We start from the raw sequence: 12989 nt of genomic DNA on the forward strand, positions 1-12989 counted from the left end.
TCTGATCTTTGGCTCTGTAGACAAGAAGCTATGGGTTATAGCTTTGTGAGTTAGATGAAAACTCTTGGTTAATGACATGCAATTGAATTCTGCATTTTAATGGATTAGCAGAACAACAGACTGCTAGCATTCAACTTTGAAAACAGCAAAGGTAGGACTGGTATTGTTAGGCCCCTCCCACTCCCCCAAATGTAATGTATTTTTTTTAATGCTAAACCTGTTCCCTGATGCAGAGAACCACAAGATAAAAGCCTCTAAGATCCAAATTAACTTTATCACATACCAGGATGGCCTTAATAACCTAACAGATCACTCATGTGGTTAGAAAAAAGCCCTGCTTGATATTATTCTAAAATAAAAATAATTCTTAGTAGCTGTATTCCAGGATTTAATTGGTTTGTACTCAGTGAGTCCTTACAGAAAGTCAGGGTTTTTGAGTGCTTGAAGGTACATTTTGTAGCTAACAAGGTTCACTAGTATGCCAAATTGCTCAAAACTACATGTATGGACTGGCAGCACAATGGGAATTCCTCTGTGGCTTGTTTGTTGACTTTTGAGAAAAAGTTTAACAGGCCAAAATCATTTTGGTAATGTTCTTTGGCTTGGCCCGTGGAGGCTGACTTGAGAGATTATTTGTTCTTCTGCTAGTATAGACTGAGGAGTGCTTCTCTGAAAAATGCCTCCATGGGTGTGCCCTAGAAAGGGGGACGGCTATCTATTCGATTAGGTCCTGGTCAGGTGCCTGAATCTTCACTACACAATGGCAGCCTTTCCATCTGCTTAGCTGCCCTCTAATGCAAATGCATCCTCCTCTGACCAGCACTGTAGAGGGCTCTGCAGGCTGTCGCCAGAGACATGGCCCTCTGCTGGGGAGGAAAGGCCAGAAATACATAAAACTGTTAGCTGAATGTGCACTTTATCCACTCCTCTGAAGTTTATGGCTTAACCCTGAAGCAAACCTTCCCCTCCTGTCCGCGACCCACCATCAGGTCCATGACTCTACTGACAAACACATTTTCAAGTGTGACCCCTACTCTCTCCATCTTTGCTGCCCCTGCGCCAGCACCATCTCTCATTAGACAGGACTTGTTTTTCTGGTCTTTCTCTCATACCAGGGGCTGGTCAACTATGCTGGTGGGTGGCTTGAGAACTAAGAATGGATCTTCCAGCTTTCAAGGGTAGTAAATCAGAGTTTACATTATTAAACTTGCAGGAGATACTACAGGACTCCCAAAGCCTAAAACATGCATGCTATGCCCTCTCTATACAGAAACAGCCTCAGCCTGCAGGTGCTGTCCAGAGTGAACACTCATCTTTGGAAGTCAGAATAATTCTTTTAAAATATAGGTCACAGCATGCTGCTTCCTGCTTCAACACCTTCCTTTGACTCAGAACACAACCCAGACTCCACCATGACCTACAGTTTATTAATGACCTGGCTTTTTTCTCACCTGCAACGCATCTCCTATCACTTTCCCGGTCACTACGCCTTTCTGGACATTCTGACATTCCACAGCCTCAGGCCCTCTCTCTAGCAGGCTGTTCCCCAGCTTCTTCTGGCTGCTTTCTCACCACCTGCAGCAGCCTCCTACCTGTGGGGGTCTCTCCTGGGCACATGTCAGTGTTTCAGTTCCTCGTCTTTACAAGGGCATGAATATAGCAGCTCTGCCACAGGGTTGCTGTGCAGGTACCACAGAGCTCAGAACACATACGACCTATTCAAACAATGCCAACTGTTGTAGTAATTTAATCAGGGAGCCCATCTCAGGCACTCTATTTCTCTTCCATCTTGGGAAACAATCTTATGTCTGTCCCCCGTGTTAGACCATATGGTGGGGAAGGTAGGGCCTGGCTGGTCCTGACCACTGTTGGTCCTTGGCTCCTCGCACAGTGCCAGGCACACAGCATGCAGCCACAGGAGAAGGAGGGGAGGGAGGAGGAAGGGAGGGAGCTGTTTGGCCCATGATGTCCTGACTCCTTCAAATCGCACGGGGTGCATTTTGGAAGTGTGCCTGGATCTTTCAGACGGAGCTTCGAGCAACAGCCTCATGAAGCCTACTGTTCTGTCTGCTATAGGAATGTTTAGGTATTCTTCAATTCCCCTCACTGGAAGCCCACACAAGAAATACCTTTCAGGGTAACTTCAGGACTCACTTTGCTGCCTCCAAATTCTTGACAGTTTCTGTTGTCAGAAGGCTGAGAACTCTGTGCCTCACTGGGGCTCCCTTCCCACTCTGGCCCACATTCTGCCTTCTTTGTCTTACATTTGATTCGGATTTATAGTTTACCCCTTCCTGATTATTTTTCCAATTCCTACTATTTTATGTTTTCATATAAGCAACACCAAATTTTTTGTTGAATAAGATGATTGTTTTAAAGATAAGGCAACCTTGGGCAAATCACTGAACTTAGGTCTGTTTGCTGAACTGTAAAACAAAGAATCTCACAGCCTACTCAGAAAGGATCTTATTAGGATCAAATAAGACAATGAAAAGTGTAGAGAATAGTGTCTGGCAACAGCTATTAATCCTAGTTAATCTTTGCTTAAAGTCAGATTGGGATTCTGTAGAAAGCTAAGCAGTATTCAACATGGATTAGGATTCTAAATGACGTAAATTCACATACAATCAGACTGTTGATATATTAGATCATAAAAATCTACATTCACCTGACAACACCATTACTTAGGTGGACTCTTTTAAACATTTATTAAAAAAGCAAAATGTATGTTCATCTCAAATAGAACAATTAAAAATGGTAAAGCAATACAAACAACTTGTTTCTAGCAGCATCCAGTTGTTAGAATTTCCCGCCGTACTCCTTCCTCACTCTATTTGGGGCAAGCTCAGTCTCTCCTGAGCTTGCTGCTTACCTACACCACCCTCATAATAGTGCAGGTACAACCAAAGTTTATAAAATTAACAATTTAATGGTTAAATAAGCTTAAATAAGGGTGTTAAATACAAGACACTTCATCAAAGCTTCTGTACAAAGATAAACACATTTGGCATTGTACAAGTGATTCTGCTGGTTCACAGCGTATGGAGTTCTAGTAAGTAAGCAGATTTACTCTTTCCTTCAGCAGAGCATTAACTATACAAAAGTGAGCTAAGAGTTGAAGTGACTACTTAGTGAGCCATTTACAAGGCATACGCATCTTTTTTTAAAATCAGAACACTGTTAATATTCAGGCACCGTTTGCTCCTGCAAATAAATAAGCCTCTAAATTAACTGCATTCAAACTAGCATTAAACACATCAGTGCTTTCCTTTCCCCAGCGACACGGCTTTCATGACTATTTACTGTGCCTCTTTCTTATTGCTATGATCATGTGGCTGTGGAAATAAAACTACTGTACATCCAAAAAATAGAGCACCTTTAACATTAAAGTATATGTCTGATTATTTGTATTTGTGTTTATTTTACAATACTAAAGCCCAAACTATAGTAAATTGCTTTAACGTGTCTACCAGATCACCTGATACATAGAAAACTGAACTCAACTACCTTCCCTCTGAGGTAAGCCCATGCCAGAGCACCACTTCCGTAGCATCTAAAGGAAATCTACGCGGACACCAGGGTTTACATTCATGTCGACGGCGGGAGTAACGTTCATCTTCACCTTGGTGCTGCACTCTACTCTCTCGCGATGGCTGCCAGGCAACGTCGCGGCTCCCTGTCCTGCTGGGGTGAGTGGCGCTAGACAGAGCGAATAGCAAACACATCTATGATTGGCAGAAAGCACACTTACAAACCACACATTTGTGGCTTCGAAGGGACTCTAGGCATTTCCCAGAGGTCCCTGGGAGGGGTGTGGACCGGCTAAGACTTCTTGTCAACGGTGTTGAAAAACCACTCTGTGAATCTGCGCAGCTGGGCCGCGGCCGTCTGGGATTCCTCCTGCAGGCGCATGTTGTCCTGTCGCAGATGCCGGACTTCGGCCTGGAGCACCGCCTTGTCCTGCTTTTCCTGTAGGAGCGCAGACAGGCTGAGCCGAGGTCCGCTGCCACCTTTTCTCCTCCCAGGCGGCAGTATAAACACCCCGCACCCTGACTTTTTACTTTTTTACATATTTGTTTTCTGAGGGAGTGGGAGCTTGAGTTCCCCAGCGCCAACTCGCCTGCTCCTCTGGCTTTTGTCGGAAGCAAGGGGATGGGGGGAACGACTCCCACCGTGTCCCCTTTCCTTCTGCTCTGCCCCCAGTGGGCATCGAGACGCTGTCCCACAGCGAGACTGAGGGTGGCAGCTGATGCTGCCCTCCGTCCGCAAAGAGGGAGACGACAGTATGGGGCTAAGAGGAACACCCTTAGTGTGCACAGCTTTCCCAGTCAACCTCCTTGCTTACAGACCTGGCACAGACACACCCACTGGTCCCAGGTGCGTTTACAAATAAAGTCCTTAGGCCTTTCGCCCCATCTTAAAGCTCTCCTGCCACAGGAATATTTTCATAATGACTTTCTAACTTTCCTATTACAAACTATGAAAAAAATATCACAATTTTTCAGAAAAATCACATTTGGAGTTTCCAATACACAGTAACAAACACATAGAATGCCAGCTGCCATTCCCAAATGCTGAAAGAACATGTAGCCCCCAGCAGAGAATGGGGTCATTGTCAGACTATAATCATTGGGTTTTTTTAAGGGGCCCTAATTTGACTGCTAAAGCCACAGATGCCAGCACAGTGCCAGATGGCCTTAGGGGATGAGCTGGGGCTGCAGCCTCCTCAGGAGACTTCCCAGCCTTGGCATGCCTTGCCCCACCCCTGACGTGTGCTTCCAATTCCAGTCCTCTTGGTGGATCTCCCAAAACCACCTCCTCACCACACCTCTAATGGACACAGTCCTAAGAGGAGGCTGAACGACAACTGATTCCTGACTGCTTTGCAAGGACAGAGCTCAGTCTACCCTGGATCCTGTTTCCTTGGGCACACAGAAGTTCAGGCTGCTCCACCATCCCACCGCCAGCCGCCCAATTCTCAGCGTGGCTCAGAGCATCCCTACATCCTGCTCTCCTCCACCCCTCCTACCGTGACCCACAGACTCACACTTCGTCACTAAGACCCTCTCAACTCTTCACCTCTTCCCTGAAAACTCCTGCCCTCCTCACGCCCACCCTCATCTCGTCCACTGCCATGGCCCTGCACCCCACTGTTACTGATCACTGCACATCTTCCCAAAGGCTTCAATCTCCCACTTCCTAACCACCACTTTTCTTTTTAAAGTAATTTCTCTAGTATCCTGTCCTCCAATAATTATTGAATCCACCAATCCTACCTTATTTTCACTGTACATCAACAGCCCCTAAAGTGACATTATTTCTTCTCACTAGCTTAGACTCTGGGTTCCTCTGTTTAATTCTATTCTACACACACACTAGAGTTTTTGTCTCACTCTTCTTGTCTTGATTTCTTGTCTAAACTCTAATATTGGTTAAATTCAACTCTCCAACTATCCTACACGCACAGCTGGAGACAAGGTAAGCAGCCATCCCAGCTTGCCTGGGATATTCTTGGTTCCAGCTCTGAAAGTTCTGTGTCCTGGGGGGCTTCCACCCTAGGTGAACTGGGAACATTCAGGTTGGAGACAAACACCCTATTCTGCTAACAGGTATCCCTTTTACACTGCAAATTTAAATGTACCTTCAGCCTCGCTTGGCAATCCTACCAAACATGCCTGGTCAATTGACCCTCTACTGGACACCTTATCCTTTTTCCTTAAGCCTCTTACTCCTTCCTACCACTCACTCTCAGCTCATGACTAGAAAGCAGGAACCATCAGAAGAGGACTTTGTCAACCTATCTCTGCCCTGACTTTGTGTGTGTGAATGTATGTATGCATATGCACAATACATGCATGCACACACCCTCTGCTCCGTTCTGGTGACCACGTATGAATTGCCCCGACTCTAATCCAAGACCAGCTTCTTCCCTGTGCACGAGGTCAAGGCCTGACCCTCCCATTTTTCACCCACACCATATTTCCTTCCCAACTGGGTCGTTTCCATCAGAAGTCACACCAGCTGTAATTTGTCTCTTTTTCACGACAAAACCCTTCCCATGACACCTGCCTGGCTTGCCATCACCCTCCAGCTACTGCACCCACTCCGTTTCCTTGGATAGCAACACAGTTACTTGGCACAGTGTTGATGATCCAACAGGAGCACAGCAAATGTCTGTGGAATGTAGTATTTAACTTCTACTGCAGACCAACCACACCCAGGCTGATGTGAAGCATAGAGCACAAACTTTGAGGGTTGTGAAGCTGACTGAGGGAGTACAGTAGCTGGGGGAGAGGAGACTTTCTGGAAGCAGCCAACTCCTCATAGGGTCAGCTCATAAACAGCTGGTGCAGTTGTTAACTCACTGAACCAAAAAACGCCAGCCTGTGTGTTGCTACCTTGCTCTGAGGTCTGGCCCTCCAGTGGCTGGCCCTCACTTAGTCACATCTATTGTGATCCTGGTGTCCCCATAAAAGGAAATATATTAGCTGTGGGCCAGACACAGAATTAAACCTTAGATGTCTATTTCTACTTCATTGTTGGATTTTGATTAGGGCAATTATCTTTCCTCATTCTAAATTTTATTTCTAGCCATTAAAAGGGATTGATTGTGTAAGAGGATGTGCTCGGTTCATGGTTTACAGTAGATTGCTTTACCTTCCGAAGGTCAGTCTGTAGCTGCCGAAGAATCAATTCCAGCTGATTGACTTTACCAGTCAGGGTTGATGGAGACCTCTCCCTAGCAAACAGGTGCGGAATCAGAAAGACTCAAGAGCACTAAAGTCAAGGCATTTCATTCAGTATTTTTGTTGGCAAAGTGTTCACTCAAAAAACTATCTCTTGTGCTTAGAGCCCAACTGGGAAATAAATAATACTATGTCAGATTTGGGAAGTGGATATACTGCTGCTTTGATGGAAATCCCTTCTGGGAGTCTACTGATTTAGAAAGGGATTCAGAATCTCTACTGGTATATATGTTTCTAAGAAAACAAAAGATAGATTGTCTAAGTAGGTTTAGCCACCTGAGACTGGGTAGATCAGGGTGAAGTCCTGGAAGACAAACACAGATTCAGTTTCCCCAAGCTGCCTTTCTCCTTCAAGAAAATACCACGAAGGCAAATGTGCAAGTTAATGATAACTCAAGTTCACATAATAGTTGGAATTAGGTAAAGAATATACATTCTCAAGGCAAAAAACACATCAAGAATATAAGGAAAAGAGATGGTTCATTCTTGGCCCACTTGAGTGGAAGCCTGAGGCTGGGCGAAGGAGCAGGCTCTGGGAGGAAGCATACCCTTGCCAGGTCAGCACACGAGCCTGGTGAGTGGGAGCATTCAGTGAGGTCCCGTCCAGCACTGTCGCAGTGATTAGGTAGTAGATGCTGAGCCTGGGCCCAGCCTCACCCTCAGTCAGTGGACCTCATCACAGTGGGCATGGGGCTACATGTCTGAGCAGGCAGGACCTGGCCAAGGAGCAGGGCAGTTATGCCAGCCCAGTCCCACTCAGTCCCTGCTGTGCATCCCCCAGACTAGAGGAAGGCATGGGTGGAAAGGCTCCTCTGGCTGGCCCAGAGTTAGCTGAATCCCTGTTAATCACTGGGGAGAGGGATAGCGGGAGGCAGGGGTCCCCAGGGGCATACATACCCAGGTGTGTCCATGAAATCTTTGCCACCGCTTGGATCTACACATAAAGGCAGCTCGTGGACCCCTTCCAAGTCCTGCGTGTGCTGCATATCTGTCAGGGTGCAGAAGGACGCCACTCTCTGGTCTGTGGAGGGAGACACACAGAAAGAAGGCTTAGTAATAGCTGTGAAGCAGCATTTCTTTGTGGAAATGAATTCTGTAACTAAATATTCTCCCCCCTCCAAATGAGTCACTGCGTTTCAAATAAAACAAAGAAAAACAAACTCAGGCAAGCTGCTGACAATCAGAAAGCATTAAGATTGGCTGTCCTGGGCTATATGGCCTCTGTACATCACAGCCATGGGGACAATTAGCAGATATTGGATTTGCTAGAGCCAATTTGCTTTCTTCTTTCCACATCCCAAGAAATGCCAAAGCTGCCAGCTATGCATGAAATAATGGTGTTGGATAACTTGGCCGATGAATATAACCAAGGAGACAGATCTCTCCTCCGGCTCTCCCCAAACCCGGAGGACATCCCTGAGACACAAAGCCATGACACAGCTCTCCTGGGCGACCCCAACTCTCTGAGCTCAAATAATCATGCAGACGTGCAGACATATGAAATATAAGAGAAAGTGACAGATTCGAAAGCCCACGATCAGCCCCCGAAAATCACCTAGATAGGACGTGTGGTGACAGAGCAGCCCAAGTTCTTCATCTGAGTCAAGACCTGAAATAAGATTTAGAATTTTCCTATGAACAGTCATATCTCTCCGCACTTGAGAGCCTCTGTGGTGCACATATAGTTCAAACGATGTGAAGTCCTGTGAAATACATCTTGTGTGTGCATGTCCACATGTGTGTATACCATGTGCTACACCAAGAAGCACTTGAGAGCTAACATCAGGCAATGCCATGCCATGTGGTTAGATCATAAATTTCACGTGTAATGGTCTTGGCTGGGTGTGCACCTGCTGTGTACAACAGATATGTGACACGCCACACACATGCAAATCCAACCCTGAGAACATGTGACCATTCTGGGTTTGCTTAAATAACCCACTCCATGAACAAAAAGAGAGTGACAGTGAAAGAAGTCAGCTACATAACCTTACTAGAAACTCTCAGGAGAAGATCTGAGGGGTACTGTGTCTGCAGCAGCAGGACCATGATTGGCACGGCTACCCGGCCTTATTTTAGCACAGGGCTTTTTCTACTCATGGCACCAGCTAAGTCATGTCCAATGTTTTGAGCCCTAGGCAAGAAATGGAATATAATAGTCTTAGAATCGCTACCAGATTGGCCCAGCTCTGTGGGCTGAAAACACTGACAAGAACCCCTGGCCCAGAAATGCTGACTACCAGGCAGGAAAAAGTCCTGCTTTGAACAAACTGAAGGTAAGAACCAGACTGTACCTCGTGGTCCACTCCCCCACCCCCTGGCACCTCCCCGTGGGGCCTGAGCACACAAATGCACTTCCAGCGGAGTCCTGTGACACAGCAGGTCTATTAGTGCTGCAGCATCTTTTTCTTATGATTAATGGCCAAGAAGTTGCACTGGAGTCTGTGTTAGGGGTGCTCTGCTCTTAATTTATCCCGCTGGCTGCTGGATAAATCTAATGAGGTTACCTGCTTGCTTGGTTTGTAGAGACTCACACATTTCCATTAATTAGAAAGGATGGAGATGGCAAAGGCTGCCAGGAGCACACAATAGGACCTGGGCTGGAATGTGGCAGTCACTATGCTGGCAGCATCCAGCAGAGGCCTGGGCCCTCCTGGAAGTCGTGCTGAACATACCAGGTGATCAGCCCCACAGGAAGGTCTCTGGATGTGCATCCCACTTTCCTACATCGGGATTTCTCAACAGTTGTTAGTTGAAGGCAACTAACATTTCTGTAAAGCTTTAAGGATGTCCTTCTCTGCACTTCAAGTCTTCTACTTGTCAATGTACATTCTGTAGTTATGCATTCCTGGGAAACAATCACACACCCAATTTTTTGGCAGGGTTATTGCAGAGGATGAAATCACCTGTAATTCAGATTGGCAGCATCATTTGGGCATTTCCTACTTCTAAGTGGCAGAGGTGGGAGGGAATGGTGGGCATGCTATGCTGGCCAGGGGTGAGCAGCTCTCAGGGTGGGGTAGGAGGGTCTGCATGGCTATAATGTCCAAGATAACCCTCTGTTCTGTGATGGCTCCAAATAAGGGCTCATTTCACACTTAAAAAAAAAATCCATGGCAGATGTACTTTTATTCCACAGTGAATTTACTGACAAAAAAAAGCAATATCAAAAGAAAATAATTTACTTCTTCTTAAGAGTTCTATTGACTTATCCATATTTTATGCAACCCAGTGATTGATTACTCGGTTAGTTCTTTCTTAAAATATTTGAGTCTGATGGTTGAGTCTAAATATCTGGATGAAAGCATCTTAAATTGCTTCATCTTTTTTACCTGAATTGATAAATGTCCACATATTTGACAAAAACAGAACATGCTACTGGCAGTCATTCAAACATTCCTTGGGGAGAAACAAGGTCTTACTGGTCAGGAGGCAAGAAGCCAGGAATGGAGTTTTGCCAGCAATGTAATTTCACAAAGAGGATTTCACTTTGGATCTGAAAAGCTTGGGAGGTTGAAATGCAAACAGAATGCTACTTGATGAAGTACAGACTCTGTAAAATAGCTAATTTTAGTGAGTTTCCAGTGGAAGCTTTATTCCTCCACAGCTTATTTCTGTGATGATAAATATTCAGTAACCAAGTAATTACTGACATTGAACCAAATGGCAGAGACAAAACTGTACGAAATGAAAAGCTCATAGGATAAACGTCATGTAAATGGTTAGCATAGCAGAGATCCAATCACCCACACTCCACATGTACAGCCTATTTCTTTATTTTCCTCCTGTTCTTTGCTGTGGAAGCACATGGGATAAGGCAGGGATGGGAGGGGAAGGGGGCACAAGGCATGGCTTCACATGAAACAAGCCATCCTTTTAAATATCTTCAGCAAAAACCTTATTTCAGGGTCAGTTTCTTATTTTACTCCATGTAGCAGTAAACTAAAGGAGAGGATGAACATCAACAAGCTACTGCATATCTAGAATGGAGATGCAAAGTAGTTGCCTACAAATGACTCCTATGACCCCAGATGGGCTGCTTGGAGCACTCTTGGAGAACAGTGAGGCCACACCTACCTATGGGAGGGATGGATGAATGCTCTGATCAACTAGTCATGTCTGCTGAGGGCCTGGAATAGGAGAATGGTGTAAGCACTGGACATAGGCTTACAGGACATGCCAGTTTAAGACGAGATTAAACTGAACCTACTTCCACAAACAAAGCTCTTCTAATAAGACTTTGCTATAGATACACTACAGAAAAGCTGGGGTTTTATAGCTGCATGCAGGAAATTAAGAGTTCTGACTCTGACAACTGTTTATCAGATTGCAAACGGTGATGATAGGGAAATTAAAAAAAAGGTTATGCTGCTTTTTAAACATAAAATATGTTGGTTTAGGCCTTTTGCAGCTCATTGAAGAACGTAGAAAGATAATGGTCTAGAATCTGTTTCTTCAGAGCAAAGAAAAGGTCTGCAATTATTCTTTATTTAAAGTCCAATTATTGTTGTTGGCCTGCAACAATTTTCCTACTTTTGGGACAATGTATTACTATATTAATTTGCATTTTTCATCTAAGTAGCATTTTTCTTCTCTTTTAGCTGATTGTTACCTTAGGAGTTTATAGACAGTATGCCACATTTTGTTTATGCTTGTACACACACACACACACACACACACACACACACTCACACTCACACTTGTGTAATGATAACTACCATTAACTTTACAACTTTATTGACTTCAAGCTGAACCTTCACAACCAAAAGTGTTCTGGTCATAAAATTTATGCTTATGCTGTTTAAGAAACCAAGGGCATATGGGACATAATAAATTACAAGTATGAATGTCTATGGTTTTAGAAAATACATTTATATGGAGTATTTCATTTCCAAGGTGGGGCCTGGTAAATGAGTTGCTACCTGTGCACATGTTCTGCAGACGGACATTCACTCCTGAGCACACACACATCCATGCCTATGGGAAGATGACACCTGTTACTACCCAAAGGGCAGAGCTGAAATCCAGAGTGGAGGATGGCCTTGTGCAGTGTGAGGCTCTTCATGCCATATGGGACACTGAGATCAGAGTCTAGGATCAGTTTGTAATTTTACCTTTTAAGCCTGTTCTGGTTGAAACAATATCCATTCAACAAATGCTCAAGAATACATATCAGCTGTATACATCTGGGATTTGGTAAGTAAGAACTACTTTAAAATCCTAGAACTTTTAAAGAGACCACACTTCCCTTCCCCTGCATCACTGCTCAACCCACAGCCAGCTTTTCCAGTTGGGTGTGTTCACGTGACCACACCAGAGGGGGATGGAATCTATTATATTTAGTATTTAGTAAATTTCACATTATTCTACCTAATAAAGGGAAAGGTGGGCATTGCAAGGTGACAGATACATCTTATGGCATGACATAGATCACAAATTTTATTTAGGTTAGGAGTGCCGATGTGCAAAGGGTCACATCTCACCCTCAGCACATGGAAGAGCTGCAGACGTTTAAACACAGTCTGAACCATGACTCAGCCAGTTGTTTGAATGTGACTGTCACAGGAGAGGAGGGTCAGGAGGAACAGGCTCTGAGGAAGGAGGAGGGCACACTGTCCTTGACTTACCTTTTCCCTCAGAGTCCATAAATTCTCAGTTTTTTGACATTTAGTCTTTTGGGTGGTTTGGTTATCTATCTACTCACTTAATAATTTTCAGTAATGCTGTATAGTATTTGTCAGAATTCTTTTTATTCTTAATAATTTCTTCAAAATATTTTATAAAATTTTATTATTTAATAATTTCCAGTAGGCAAGTTCTCAGGAATTTGATCTCTGGTCAAAGGGCAGGTACATTTTTTGACTATAGCTACCTATTGTCAAGTTGCTTGAACAAAAAGGGGGATTATTTTTTTATAAAGATACCAGCTGTGAGTACTCTTCATAGCCTCCAGGAGCTGCTGCATAATTTTTCATACTCAGGTGTGAGCTTGTTGCACATTATTGTTAAATTTACATGTGCAGTTCAGCATTTTCAAGGATTTATTGTATGATTCTTCTTTTGTGAACTGCATCCATATGCCTTGACTACTTGTTTATCAGGGGGTTTGGTATTTTTTGCTGGTTAAGTTCCTTCATGCCCTGGAGATAGCCTTGGTTCACCCATCACATTTATTACAAATCTTTCCCCATATCCCCCTTTATATTTTAATGTTCTCTTTCAGGTTCATAGATGATCTAAATA

General features: G+C 44.3%; 1 protein-coding gene across 4 annotated transcripts in view; it reads right to left on the reverse strand.

The window, feature by feature from the left end:
* Positions 1-2689: 2689 nt before the first annotated feature.
* Positions 2690-12989, reverse strand: part of SIPA1L2 (signal induced proliferation associated 1 like 2) — a 272367-nt gene continuing 262067 nt past the window's right edge. For 2 of the 4 annotated variants that reach the window (XM_036919229.2, XM_036919221.2), the window contains exons 20-23: positions 8302-8355; positions 7644-7767; positions 6658-6739; positions 2690-3969 (exon numbers count right to left, since the gene is read on the reverse strand). In XM_036919229.2, the coding sequence (XP_036775124.2) occupies positions 3823-3969; positions 6658-6739; positions 7644-7767; positions 8302-8355 (407 nt within the window). In that variant the 3' untranslated portion in view covers positions 2690-3822. The remainder of the gene's footprint in view (positions 3970-6657; positions 6740-7643; positions 7768-8301; positions 8356-12989) is intronic. The other 2 variants (XM_036919231.2, XM_036919227.2) reach the window with 1 other exon arrangement.

This window comes from Manis pentadactyla, chromosome 8 (assembly GCF_030020395.1).
Source record: "Manis pentadactyla isolate mManPen7 chromosome 8, mManPen7.hap1, whole genome shotgun sequence".
Lineage (NCBI taxonomy): Eukaryota > Metazoa > Chordata > Mammalia > Pholidota > Manidae > Manis > Manis pentadactyla.